We start from the raw sequence: 15,025 nt of genomic DNA, 5'->3' as shown, positions 1-15,025 counted from the left end.
TACTTTCAAATCAATTTTTGAACACTATTTCCAAAATTAAATCTTATGTATTATATATCATTAGAAAGGTAATGAAATGAGCTTTCCGAAAAATAAATGGTTTAGACGGCTAAAGGAGAAATTATAATAATAAAAAGCATGAGAAGAAGGAAAATTTAAAAAATAAGAGAATTTTCTGCTTTCTTAGTCGAGAACTTTTTTTCTCCAGATATCTCCAGGTTAATTCCTCCTTCTGGGTTAAATCTCAGGTATATACTATCAACTTATGAAAGAATTACGTGCCACCATGCGCCACTCTGCGAAATATAGTGCTTTGAAAATTTCTAGTCACCACGGGAGATTTCAAGATTAAATATATTTCCAGTACACACACACACACACAGACACACACACACACAGACACACACACACACACACACACACACACACACATACACACACACACAGACACACACACACATACACACACAGACACACACACACACATACACACACACAGACACACACACACACAGACACACACACACACAGACACACACACACACACACACAGACACACACACACACACACAGACACACACACACACAGACACACACACACACACAGACACACACACACACACACAAACGCGCGCGCACAGCTAACTGATCAATGTGAAATTATGTCAACAGAAGAAGCATTTAGTATAATCATATTTAGAAACTGGGTTAAACAGATTTCAATATGAAGTAGGGAGTCACCATCGAGATTTCCTCCATACAACGTTAATGGAACTATGAAGAAAACATGCGCCCCTCCTGTTAAGTTCATCGAAGAAATGTCTTCGAAAATTTTAAATTGCAATCCATATTGAGTGGGCTGAATTTTTAGACCTATGCACTATGGGGGATTTCCATACAAGCAGGCGGACAAAAATATTTTCGAATTTTTTCTACCATTTTTGACGTTTTTCTAGTTGCTATGATTAAAATATATTGTTAGAGTACATTTGCAAACATTTCACGAACATATTTTGAAAAGGGTTTAACTGTTTACCTTTGTCATATGTGAAAAACTAATACAGCCTGAATTCGTTAATTGGGCCACGACTGCACTCTAGCTGATTCGCTGATTGGGCCGACTGACAGTTGTTAGAAATTTCTAAACTCGAAAATTCCATACAATTTTGACATTCAAGTTGTCACATAGCCCAATTAGCGAACACCCAATTAACGAACCGCCCAATTAACGAACCACCAATTAACGAAACTTTGCTGTATGGGTTATTCCATCTCAAACGTTTGAATTCGACCATCAGCGATTTCAACCAAAGTTGGTATAATTGTTCATTCCGACCCCACAACCAATTACCCGAAGTTATACGCCGATTGATCAATTCCCCTAGCAGTGGCGCTGCTTACTTTTTTACAGATTTCCAAAAAAAGTCATTTTTCGGGCTTAAATATCTCTTCAACAGTTTGATGTGAAGACATGCCAATATACTTTTTCTATGGGTTTTTGACCGCGCAATCGAATGATGTTATCAGTTTTTATCTAATTTGTCAAGATCATACATTTTTTTGCAATTTAAAACAAAAAATGCGAATATCTCAAAACACCCCCAATTTTATTTTCAAATAAATATGCTCAATATGTTCCCCAGACAAATTCTACATAAGAATCACTTAACTAGAAAAGACAATATTGGTAGTTCGGGAGATATGGTGTTTTGAATATCCGGGACATGCGTTATTCTCTCTGAATTATTAGTAAAAGTATGTTTAAATACGTTTTCCTGAAGCTTCCAGACATTTGTATGACTAAAATGTATTTTAATGAAAAAGATGCATTTTCAACATAGAATCAACATAATAAATTTTGATGTTCTGGATACTTTTGTATGAATTTAAATAAAAGTAATAATTTCGTACAAATTTTTATAGTTCTATTATATAATTGTGCTATTTATTTGTGCAATATAATGCATTTAACTGGTAAAATTATTATGGTATTTTACTTCTGAAATTATTCGAAACTTCGAAGTAATTTTGAAAATGGCTTTATTAGCACTACGGGAAAACCTAGCCTAAAACGAACGAAATTCAGAAACGGCCTTTTCCGACCTTATGTAAAATTTTCCTGCAAATCTCATGGTGCCCACCCCTTCCTTAATTGTCATCGGAAAGTATTAAGTTTTGCTGATTTTCCCCTATTCTTAACAATATTTTAACTTAATGAAGTTTATCAGGCCAGTTAAGTTATTCATTCGTCCCATATAAGCTTTGTAAGATTTACCGAAATTGGTCCATAAGTTCAGCAGATCTAGAACATATCTTGAAATAGGCCATAGGTCTAAAAATTCAGCCCACTCAATATGGATTGCAATTTAAAATTTTCGAAGACATTTCTTCGATGAACTTAACAGGAGGGGCGCATGTTTTCTTCATAGTTCCATTAACGTTGTATGGAGGAAATCTCGATGGTGACTCCCTACTTCATATTGAAATCTGTTTAACCCAGTTTCTAAATATGATTATACTAAATGCTTCTTCTGTTGACATAATTTCACATTGATCAGTTAGCTGTGCGCGCGCGTTTGTGTGTGTGTGTGTGTGTGTCTGTGTGTGTGTGTGTGTGTCTGTGTGTGTGTGTGTGTCTGTGTGTGTGTGTGTCTGTGTGTGTGTGTGTGTCTGTGTGTGTGTGTGTGTCTGTGTGTGTGTGTGTGTGTGTGTCTGTGTGTGTGTGTCTGTGTGTGTGTGTGTCTGTGTGTGTGTATGTGTGTGTGTGTGTCTGTGTGTGTATGTGTGTGTGTCTGTGTGTGTGTGTATGTGTGTGTGTGTGTGTGTGTGTGTGTGTGTGTGTGTGTGTGTGTGTGTGTGTGTGTGTGTGTACTGGAAATATATTTAATCTTGAAATCTCCCGTGGTGACTAGAAATTTTCAAAGCACTATATTTCGCAGAGTGGCGCATGGTGGCACGTAATTCTTTCATAAGTTGATAGTATATACCTGAGATTTAACCCAGAAGGAGGAATTAACCTGGAGATATCTGGAGAAAAAAAGTTCTCGACTAAGAAAGCAGAAAATTCTCTTATTTTTTAAATTTTCCTTCTTCTCATGCTTTTTATTATTATAATTTCTCCTTTAGCCGTCTAAACTATTTATTTTTCGGAAAGCTCATTTCATTACCTTTCTAATGATATATAATACATAAGATTTAATTTTGGAAATAGTGTTCAAAAATTGATTTGAAAGTAAACATGTTGGAATGGCAAAAAGCGTATATGTCATATCGTTTTTCAACTTTGACAGCCTCTATCTCAGAAACAACATCGACTAGAGACTTGCTATTTTGGATTTTTCTTAATTGAAGTGTTTGCTATCAACAGAAAATTTCATTAAGCGGATTAGTGAAAGTCAGTTTTCTGATTTTTGTCCGCCTGATATCTCATAGTGCTATGGCCTATTTCAAGATATGTTCTAGATCTGCTGAACTTATGGACCAATTTCGGTAAATCTTACAAAGCTTATATGGGACGAATGAATAACTTAACTGGCCTGATAAACTTCATTAAGTTAAAATATTGTTAAGAATAGGGGAAAATCAGCAAAACTTAATACTTTCCGATGACAATTAAGGAAGGGGTGGGCACCATGAGATTTGCAGGAAAATTTTACATAAGGTCGGAAAAGGCCGTTTCTGAATTTCGTTCGTTTTAGGCTAGGTTTTCCCGTAGTGCTAATAAAGCCATTTTCAAAATTACTTCGAAGTTTCGAATAATTTCAGAAGTAAAATACCATAATAATTTTACCAGTTAAATGCATTATATTGCACAAATAAATAGCACAATTATATAATAGAACTATAAAAATTTGTACGAAATTATTACTTTTATTTAAATTCATACAAAAGTATCCAGAACATCAAAATTTATTATGTTGATTCTATGTTGAAAATGCATCTTTTTCATTAAAATACATTTTAGTCATACAAATGTCTGGAAGCTTCAGGAAAACGTATTTAAACATACTTTTACTAATAATTCAGAGAGAATAACGCATGTCCCGGATATTCAAAACACCATATCTCCCGAACTACCAATATTGTCTTTTCTAGTTAAGTGATTCTTATGTAGAATTTGTCTGGGGAACATATTGAGCATATTTATTTGAAAATAAAATTGGGGGTGTTTTGAGATATTCGCATTTTTTGTTTTAAATTGCAAAAAAATGTATGATCTTGACAAATTAGATAAAAACTGATAACATCATTCGATTGCGCGGTCAAAAACCCATAGAAAAAGTATATTGGCCTGTCTTCACATCAAACTGTTGAAGAGATATTTAAGCCCGAAAAATGACTTTTTTTGGAAATCTGTAAAAAAGTAAGCAGCGCCACTGCTAGGGGAATTGATCAATCGGCGTATAACTTCGGGAAATTGGTTGTGGGGTCGGAATGAACAATTATACCAACTTTGGTTGAAATCGCTGATGGTCGAATTCAAACGTTTGAGATGGAATAACCCATACAGCAAAGTTTCGTTAATTGGTGGTTCGTTAATTGGGCGGTTCGTTAATTGGGTGTTCGCTAATTGGGCTATGTGACAACTTGAATGTCAAAATTGTATGGAATTTTCGAGTTTAGAAATTTCTAACAACTGTCAGTCGGCCCAATCAGCGAATCAGCTAGAGTGCAGTCGTGGCCCAATTAACGAATTCAGGCTGTATTAGTTTTTCACATATGACAAAGGTAAACAGTTAAACCCTTTTCAAAATATGTTCGTGAAATGTTTGCAAATGTACTCTAACAATATATTTTAATCATAGCAACTAGAAAAACGTCAAAAATGGTAGAAAAAATTCGAAAATATTTTTGTCCGCCTGCTTGTATGGAAATCCCCCATAGTGCGTGGGTCGTCTCATGACCAACCACAGGATATTACATTGACGATCCATTGTCAAATTGAATCTTCGGGTTGACTTTGGAGGTAAAATTTGAGGCAGGAAATATGAATTATATTTTGTAGCACTATAGATTGCCAATTTAGATCGAATTTCGAACACAAGTGCGCAGGCTTAGCACGCTCTTTTCAGTTGACCACGATCCTGGGGGTAAAAAGAGCCAAAAGGAGAACAGAGATCGTGAAGAATTAGGATAACATATATGTTTTAGCCAGAGCGTTATGTGTATATGTGTAGTTGCCATAACGCGTCACGCTCTGGCAAAACCATGTACGTTCTCCTAGAACAACTGTTTCGAGCTAATGACACGCGCAAGTTTTACGAGAAGGTGAATCAATCTCGTAAGGGTCCGTACAATTCCGAAACTGGACATTTGTAGGGACTAGAGAGGTAATCAAATAACCGGTGGTCAGCAGTTGGAAGCAGTTCTTCGATGAACACCTCAATGGTGAAGTTGCAGAAGAGTGCGGAACGGAAGTTAACCTAGGAGTGCCCATGGACGATAGGAATGTCCCAGCACCATCTACATGAAGTCAAACGAGTAATCGAGTTAAAGACCAACAAAGCCGCAGGTAGGGACCACCTACCGGCAAAGCTTGATAAACATGGTCGAGAAACGCAGGTAACGGCTGTATACTGGGTTATTTCCAAAATTTGGGAGGAGGAGAAGCTACAGGAGAAATGGATAGAAGGAGTGGATTATTCCATCCACAAAAAGGGTGATCGGCTCAACTGCTGCAACTATCGTGGCATAACGCTGGTAAACGCCGCCTATAAAGTATTCTCTCAGATCCTGTTACGTCGGCTGTCACCAATAGCACAAGGTTTCGTAGGGAATCATCAAGCGTGTTTCATGAGGGCTCGTGCTACTACGGACCAAATTTTTACCATCCGACGGACCTCGCAGAAATGTCAGGAGTACAACGCGGCCACATCTTTATAGATTTCATGGCAGCATACGATACAGTCGATCGAGACCGTCTATGGCAGATAACGCACGAACATGGGTTTTCGGATAAACTGACGCGACTGATCAGAGCTAGGCTTTGCAGATGTCTTTGACATCATAAAGAGGAACTTTGCGCCGGCGGAGGCAATCTACGTCAGACTGGAAGCGGAGTCTAGGAGGATTGGGGCAAAAATGAACGTGTGGAATATCAAATATATGACAGAAAGAGGCTCAAAGGAAATAAACGCGTGCCTTCCACGGACGGTAACCGTTGACGGCGACGAACTAGAAGTGGTAGATGAGTTCGTGTATTTGGGATCGCTGGTGACCGTGGACAACAACTTTAGTGGCGAGATCCAGCTGCGCATTCAAACGGGAAATCGAGCCTACTGTGCTCTTCGGAAAAGCTACGATCAAGAATCATATGATGCCATACAAAGCTGACAATGAAACCCTTATAAGACCGGTAGTTCTCTATGGACTTGAAGCCGTGACGCTGCTCACGGTGAACATACGCGCCCTGAGTGTGTTCGAGCGAAAAGTGCTCTGAACGAAAGTAAAGTGGGGAGTGGCGGAGACGTATGAATCATGAGCTACAGGCACTGGTTGGAGAGATTCCCATCGTACCTTTACCACCGCAATACCTTTCGTTCAAATACGGCAAGTGCACGTAAGTTTTCCGTAAGCAAAGTTACTATCTCCAGTTCGTAGAGGACTACCGATCTAATTAATGTTTTGTACATCGCCAACTTCATGTACCGGCGTATTCATGGCCGTCAATAGTCACTGTCTGTAAAATATGAACGTTATTTCTCTATAGCCTCGTCCTACCATATGTTTGGTTTTCGACGCATTGATTTGTTCCAGTTTCAATCTGACGTAGATTGCCTTCGCCGTCCCAGTTTCTGGTAATGATGTCAAGATCGTATGCGAAGGTTAGGAGTTGGCTGCTTTTGTTGAAGTGCGTTTCTCTGATTCTCATTCTGATGCTTGTTCGCAAGATCATACCTTCAACAGTGATATTGAATAACATACAGGACAGTCCATCCTTTTGCCGCAACTCTCTGCGCGATTCGAAAAGACTTGAGAGTGCCCTCGAAACACGCACGTAGCTTATTCAACTATTACACAGCTAATTTACAGACGGCGGCTCTATTATTCCTCAGCTGATCGATTTCTCGTCGGATCTCTTCGAGATCGGGAGCCGCCATGCTGTTACTCTTAGATTTGGAAATTAAATAAAAAGAAACCTTATCCAATTTAATTCTACTATGTATATTTTATTCTTGATAGATACGTGTTTCGCCTACGACTTGCAAACTTCCTCAGTGTCTGTTTTCTTTGGATAAGTTTTCTTTTTATTTAATTTCCAGGTTTCATATTCTACTAAGACTATTATCTTCCGTTCCGTCTCCTTCTGTTATTGAAATACCCATTGTAGAACTGCTTCCACTTGTTGCCACCTCGCGCTCGTTTGTAACTAGGTTTCCCTCCTCGTCCCTCATATACAGGGTGCGTGACAAATTTTTACAGTAAATGACATGTTTTAGAAAATTAACATCAGTTAGTCATATATGCGAGGAATATTTTGTGGTTTATTTTCTTTCGTTACATATGGGAATTGTAAACTATCTCATTCAAAAAAAATCGCCTTCCTTTTCAATGACTGTTGATAACCGCTTCTGGAAACTACCGCATGCACGTTTTACCATGTTTCGATCCATAGACGTAATTACCTCGATGATCTTAGCTTTGAGCGACCTAAGCATCTGTGAGGCGTCCTATTGGTATCCCCCTCGACGACGCCCGACGCAAAATAATCCAAAGGATTGATATCGGGACCGCTAGGAAGCCAAATTTTATACTCCCAAAGCACCGGAACATTTTCAGTAAGCCATTTTTGTGTTTTGTTGGCATTATGAGCAGAGGTGCTCCCTCTTGTTAGAAGATGAAATGACGACCAGAAGCAACCTCCTTCATCCACGGGACAACAACATCCATCAGAACCTTCAGGTATACATCGGCCTTGTTCAAAGAAATATGGAGGCATTACATTCCCCTCGGTGAAGACAACGCCTAGAACCATCACATGGGTCGGAAACCTTGTTGACATGACGATAGGTGCCCAACTACGATCTAGTTTAAGCCACCTGTCATTCTTTCGATGCACCGTTTGATCCTGATTACAGTTTTTTTCACTGGAGACAAAGATGGCAGAATCATTATGATGAGGATGCTTCAACCGACTCAGCAGTTTTTTAGCTTTCTCCAATCGCCATGTTTTGGTCGCAGCATTCATAAATTAACCTCTGCGTAGCGCATTCGACTTATAACCAAAGTTTTAGCCATTACTCACCGTATTGAGAAGTCCAAACACCTGATTTCCCGAGCCATGGACCTCGCTGGGTTCTTTTTAATCATTCTTTCCACTTTTCTGACCCTGTTCCGTGCAGTGGTAATGGAACGGTACTTGTATGCCTCCCGGGTAGGTGTGTAGGATAGCTTATCGCTTTCCCAAGCTTTCTTTAAATAGTACACTGTTCTTTTCGACACTTGTACCGATCGAACTATCTCCTTTACGCTTGCTCCGGCACGCAATAAAACGACGACGGTTGACCGATTATTTTCTTGTTGCGACATCTTTCAGTTTACTCAACACTGTTTGTTTACATCTGACACCCAACAGTATAAGCTATTCTGTGCTGGCAGATTTATCTAAATATTGTTTCGCAAACATGAGAAATTGTTATTTGAAATTTACTGCAAAAATTCGTCACGCACCCTGTACCAGGCTTCAGTATGTATCCCTTACTAGATTGATTCACTTTCTCATTGAACTTGCGCGTTTCATTAGCCCGAAATAGTTGTTCTAAAGTCTGACTAAAGTAAATCTGGACGCCCCTCGTGGTAGGAACTGGAACCATTTGACATAATTTTGTGTACATGTTTACGAAGAACAACTGGCTTCCCAACATGTTCAAGAAAAACCGACCATCGATGAGAATACGGTCGATTTGGTTCAATGTTCGTTGGTCAGGTAATCTTTGCGGGGTAAGAAAGTGATTCCGATCACCATGTCTCTTAAAAGCTGCGTTTAGTTCATGGCAGTGTGCAGGCCATGTGGTCAGATCACCGGGCTATAAATCGCTAGTAGCGATTCGCTACACTGCCGATGGGCGATACTGTATCGATACCCGCGATATCGATACTCGAAAGACGATATTTCGATATATTTCATCGATACTTACGACGTCGATATTATGCTAAATCGATAATTTCATCCCGATACTGTTTTGATAAAGCGGGATATGCAGCTGAAAAAATATAAGCTAAACTAGGCCAGAAAATGCTCAAGAAAGGAATATTTTAAGGATTTTTTCTGGCGCTGTTTTCTTTTCAGGTAACTACTAAGCTTAATTCTCAAATTCACTTAATTAGAATTGACTCTTATGCAAAACCTTGAACAATGTCACTAACATGTTTAACGCTTATTGAACCGTGAGTGCATACGATACGCGATTTTCAGCAATTCAGAACGGACCAGAGAGCTCAGAGAGTAGTACTGGGCGTTGACGGCATTAAAAAAGACTCCAGCTTTTTACGCGCCATGATAGCGATGAAAGTGGCAGGGGTGGGACAGAGATCGAGAAGAGCTAGAACCGGAAAGGAGCAACTCCCGGCGGAACTCTTCAGGAATAGCCAAGAACCGCCACATCACTAGATGGTTTCAGGGGTTTGGGAGAGGGCTGCCGGATGAGTGTATTGAGGGTGTGGCTTGTCCCATCTCGGATAGATTGCTGTAATTACTGCAGCATAACGCTGGTCAAAGCCACCAACAGGGTGCTCTCCCAGATTTTGTTGCGTCGTCTATCCCCGGTAGCAGGGGAGTTCGTAGGGTAGTGCCAGGTAGCCTTAATGGAGGTCAGTGCTACTATGGATCAAATTTTTACTCTTCGGCAGGTCATCCAGATGTATCGGGAGTACAACCCATCATGTTTTTGTGGATTCCTGGGCAGCATACGATTCAGTCGGGCGCGAACAGCTGTGGCAGGTGGTGCACGAGAGCGGTTTTCCGTACAAAGCGACGTGTCCGAAATAGAGCTTCACTGGAGCGAGTGATGTGTTGCGTGCGTGTTTTGGGGTCACTCTCTTTGCTCAACATGTTTTTATTGATTGATTCTTAAGAATCCCTTTTTTGTGTAGCATTTTCTAATCCCAGAATGCCACCTTAAACAATATCGATAAATCTAACATCGATGCTTCACGAACGATATGTCGACGGTATCGATAAAGCGGCGGACTTGATATTGATATTCAATTATCGATACTTTCGGGAATTTTGCCCAATCCTATGTCGACCTGGATATTCATACACTCAAAAAAATCGGCACGTCAAGATTACGTGAAAACATAGGTAATTCTCATCCATCACATTTTTCATATAACATTCACGTGAATTGTTGGTAATTTGCACTCATACTAACCAGTTTACGTGCAATCCTGGTAAATTTTGTCAACTTTCCCATTAACTAGTACATGAAGTTCATGTAAGTTGCTGTACAGAAGTTTACATGATTTTTCACGTGGATGCGACGTGACGATTTTTTAGAGATTTTGATGTCCCGTAGCGAACAACTATCGTACGTTGTCTCCAGCTGCGTATGGAATGCTTCCTTCTCACCATCGAGTCTACCTTCGTATATAGACGGAGCATGTTTACGATGGTGCAAGTGAAGAAACTGCCTTTTATTTTCAATATATACATCCTCTCGTTGATCGCCTTCCAGTCTATTACGCGATCCTGCATTCTGTCCCTACACTACCGCGCCCATTCCTAGCTCGTTGGTCACTCCACCGCTTTGGTAAAATTGAGCTTTGCCGCCACAGATCCTCTACAGCATCTCGCCTTTGCGACAAAGCTTCTGCAGTGTGACGATGCCCGACTGTCGGGATCTCTAGATGTACTAATTTACAACAGTAACAATAACATATTTAATTTAGAAAAAAAACAATCAAAATCAGGAAAAATATCGTTCAAGGATAAATTAGATAAAGCAAGAGTAGAAAAATGAGATAAATTGCGACAAAACTTGACTTCATTTAGTTTCCATCCAGTCTTTTATTTATGTATCATGCAATTTGTTCCGATTCAGCGGTTGCCAACTTTGTGTATGTTTCAAAATTCTGCTTCCACATTCCGCCTCAATCGTTTCCCATTGTCTGATTAATTCCATTTTAATCGAGTCCTAATTTCGTTTCAATTAGGTTTTAATTGACTCAGCTTGGTATGACTTTTTTTATTTCTTTTCGACTCGCCCAACTCTGTTGTTCTCTAATACTGGTTGTTTTTTTCTTCTTCTAAAATAATGCTACTCACAGCAGACTTCAGTGTAGGAAAATAAACTAAACAAGCGGACACAGAAAGCTGTCATTTAATCAGTGAAAATGTAGGTCATCTGATTCGTATCATCCGGACTTGGTACTACAGATTTTAATTTAAAGAAAAGGTGGGGTAGACTTGGCAAACCAGGGTACATGTGATTAAATAACTCAAATGAATCGAAATTATTCAGTTTCAGTTTGTAGAAAATTATAAACTGAACTGATCAAAAAATTCATCATTGTTAAAAAATTCAGTAAGACACAAGTTATCGTTAAATAAATACAACCCAAGTAAATGATCAATCTTTCTAATGTGGTAAAGTAATTATCCTTCTTGGGCGAATGCCACGGTTCTTTTTATCCTGATCTTTCCACTATGGTTCTTGTTAAATGGCATGTAAATATACAGCAAGCAAATGCTTGACCCTCAAAAGCATTTTCGACAGTTCGACTCTCTGCGTCATAAAATCATTTCCTCCACTCGTCCAAGTTCAAACACAATTATAAGAAACTTGAAAGCAATTTATTTCTGATCAATTCAACTCGACAGTGTGTGGTTACGGCACATGCCATTGCCACCCCAAGGACAGCACTTGAAGCTTTACTTTTGATTTTGCCCGGCTGCTCATATCGCCGGAAACTAGTTAATACCGACTCACACGCCACCCTTATCCGGTTTGTTTTAGACAGCAGGCACGCCTTGCCTGCCCGCCACCCAGCTTGCCCGCCCACCGCATTTCAACCGCCCCCCGATTTGCTTTTCGGGAGGGCGGGAGGATTGGAAAGGATTTTCTTCGGTGGGAAAAAAAGTTCCACACAAACAGCACCGTAAAACGATACGATAAACCCCGAGACGCCCGATTGTCTGCACCCACTGACTAGCTAGCTGGCTTTGCTAGACACTGACTTTGCTTGGTTTGCTTACCGAGGCGAAGGAATCGAAATGGATATGGATTGTGGCGAGGCTACTCTCTCAGTAGCTGCACCCGAAGCGGAAGCTCGCAATAGTGTCTTGTTAATTTTGATTTATGTAGCTGTTTTCCGACTGCGTGGCGCGCGCGGGGATCGCGTCACGAGAACTGATATGGGAAAATAGGAAAATTGTGCCCGTCAAGCACTTCCGCAACGATACTCACCCTATGCCTATCTAGTGGATCACCGTAAATGTCTCTCCCTCTCCTATATACAAGTTCGTCATATCGCGTTCTATCTTCAGGAAAAATTAGCTCTCTTATTTCTGTTACTAAGGTATGCTGTGGAAAAGTGAAAGAAAAAATCGTACAAGAAGTAGAATATTAATAGTATCACTCGAGGGGGAAAAAATTTTTGCGCAATCAAACTCACCTTCTCGGGTGTATCTAACATCTCTAATAAAACAGATACGAAGGCCTCTATGGTCATTCCTCTAGCACCATATTCCGCTATATAATACGATAAGTTAGCAAAATGATGACGAGGTAATAAGGATCTGGCTTTTTCTTCTACCATCGCTGACACCGGACATTTCCGGCGGGTTCTGCGGGAGAGAAACGGAAATCCCAGTCAGACGGATGCAACCGATAGCACTGATAAAGGACCTTACCGCACACCGGTCGGACTGTAGGCGTCCCACGGTTCTGGCTCAACGGTGGTACACGAGTGTGGCACTTTCCCGACGTCCCGCACCAGCAGCGACATCCGTTTGTGGAACTTGAATTGACTAACGGCCTCGTCATGGGTTACATCCATGAATGATTGATTGTTCACCTCCAGGATCTGATCGCCGACCTGTGCGGGGAGATGGGGAGAAGGATAACAGAGAATAGTGTGTCAGAAACTTACGGCCGAAGAAGGCGGGTCCAAGTATAACGTCATCACTCACCATCAGTCCGGCCCGGTCCGCAACGCTATCCTTGTCGACGCCGGTAATAAAAATACCCAGCCCGTACTCGACGCCTCCCCGTATCATCAGTCCCAGGGATTGGCCAGGCTCTATCACTAGGTCAACTCGCCGAACTCTGCTCAGTCGATGCAGGAGGAAAAGAAATACAGCAACCAAACACAGTACGTGGTTAATGGGCCAAATACAGGTGAGATAAGGTTGTAAATTTACATTTCCATTGAAATTGTGTACAGAGTTGCCCGGTTGGGGAGGCTAGATTTTCGCCATAGAGCAAAGTTTTTTTTTGTTGTTTTTTGAGTAACTTTACGGCACTATAACTGAGCTACTGCCGCATCCCGCATATGCGGCGGCCGTTTTTTGTGTTACTGCAGAGATCCGGTTTTGTAAACCGGAATGGTAAATTACCGCCTGCAGTGTAAGAAACATTGCACCAGCCAGCCCGGCCTGGGTTGCGGTAACGGCAAACGGCCGGCCAAAAATGGCCGAAACCGAAATAGGTTTAGCGCTGCATAGGGGAATTAATTTCACACGATATAAACTTTACTGTCGGTTGCAACTTTATTGCACTGTCCGAATGAAAACGTATAGCTTAACGATCAAATTGAGCTGGCAAAATAGAATTTGAAATACTTTTCAAATATTAACGACTCCGCTGCAACTCTGTACTAAATTCTTTTTAGGTCAATAATAAAGTTGCTCACCGATCTCTCCGTTCCGGCCGGCGGCCGCCGTATTCGTACGGTGGCGAGGCCGGTCTTCCCTGGCGGTCCATCCAGGAGCACGTCTGCCGGTTCGGTGGTGGCGGGTAAACTCCAACCGAGCCGCTCACTCCACCCCCGCCAGGCATCACGATCGGTCCGACGGCCGATCCGGGCCCAACTCCGACCAGCGAGCCAGTCCCCAGCGGATCGGCAACGGCAGCCGCCAGTCGGCTGGTGCTACCCACGACACTCGGCGGCGGTCCAAAGCCGTGCAGCGGGGCGGTGGAGTTGATCATCGAGGCCGCTGCCGATGGAGGCGCCCGGACCGTCATGCTGATTTGGCGTGATGATTTCAGGATCTGCACACATCTCTACATTTTAGGTGAGAAGAAAAAGAAAAAGCAAACGTGGCAATAGAAGAGAGCGGAAGTTTTCTAAAACAGGACAGAGAGCGCGCCTCTAGAAGTGAGACATCCGTAGGGGGAAATTACTCTATCGAGAAAAAAAAACCAGAAGGCACGGTTCAGTAAACAGGCAGAAAGGAAAATGGAAACACGCGGGCACAAGCTAATAATACGGAATGGAACGGCAATGTAAATACCCATATCTAGAGCACAGAAAAGAAAAGCTGTAACAAGAACAAAAAATTCTACGTATGGAATCGGAGCATGCTCAGGATAAATTCTGCCCACACCCTTTCGGGTGGCCAGCGTTATTTACTTCGGAGTTCAAGGTTACTACCAGTACTCGTAGTTCAAACCACCCATATTTTAAGCTGATAAAGCAGGAAAAATATAAATCACGCATCGTCCTCCTCCCGCACCAAGAAGAGTCGACCAGAACAGGAATAATTCATTAAGCTCATGCAATAACCGCCACCGCCCACCGTTTACTTGATAAAACCCTTAGGTACTGGGATATTGGCAATATATCTTCAATTTGTGTGCAGCACAGGATAGAGACGTATTCGCAGTGGCTTTTCTAGTGGCTCCGGGACTCCGTTCAGTTTTCCAGAGCTGTTGCTTGTTTTCTTTTTCTATCTCAATCTTAATATTCTGCTCCGGGTCCACCGGATGACATACAACAACACCCTCTAGGGTCAATATTTTAAGCACTACTGATGCTCCTAGAGAAGAGACCACCAAAACATTCAGAAGATAAATAATAATTC

The 15,025-nt window shown here is 41.3% G+C and overlaps 1 protein-coding gene across 1 annotated transcript in view; it reads right to left on the bottom strand.

The window, feature by feature from the left end:
• Nucleotides 1-15,025, bottom strand: part of LOC128738265 (whirlin) — a 160,864-nt gene that overhangs the window by 107,116 nt on the left and 38,723 nt on the right. The window contains exons 5-9 of the mRNA XM_053833270.1: nucleotides 13,855-14,225; nucleotides 13,133-13,268; nucleotides 12,854-13,038; nucleotides 12,616-12,787; nucleotides 12,408-12,524 (exon numbers count right to left, since the gene is read on the bottom strand). Coding sequence (XP_053689245.1) covers nucleotides 12,408-12,524; nucleotides 12,616-12,787; nucleotides 12,854-13,038; nucleotides 13,133-13,268; nucleotides 13,855-14,225 — 981 coding nt within the window. The remainder of the gene's footprint in view (nucleotides 1-12,407; nucleotides 12,525-12,615; nucleotides 12,788-12,853; nucleotides 13,039-13,132; nucleotides 13,269-13,854; nucleotides 14,226-15,025) is intronic.

This window comes from Sabethes cyaneus, chromosome 2 (genome assembly GCF_943734655.1).
Source record: "Sabethes cyaneus chromosome 2, idSabCyanKW18_F2, whole genome shotgun sequence".
Lineage (NCBI taxonomy): Eukaryota > Metazoa > Arthropoda > Insecta > Diptera > Culicidae > Sabethes > Sabethes cyaneus.
Note: the sequence above shows the minus strand (reverse complement) of the source record. Positions and strands in the feature narration are given on the sequence as shown.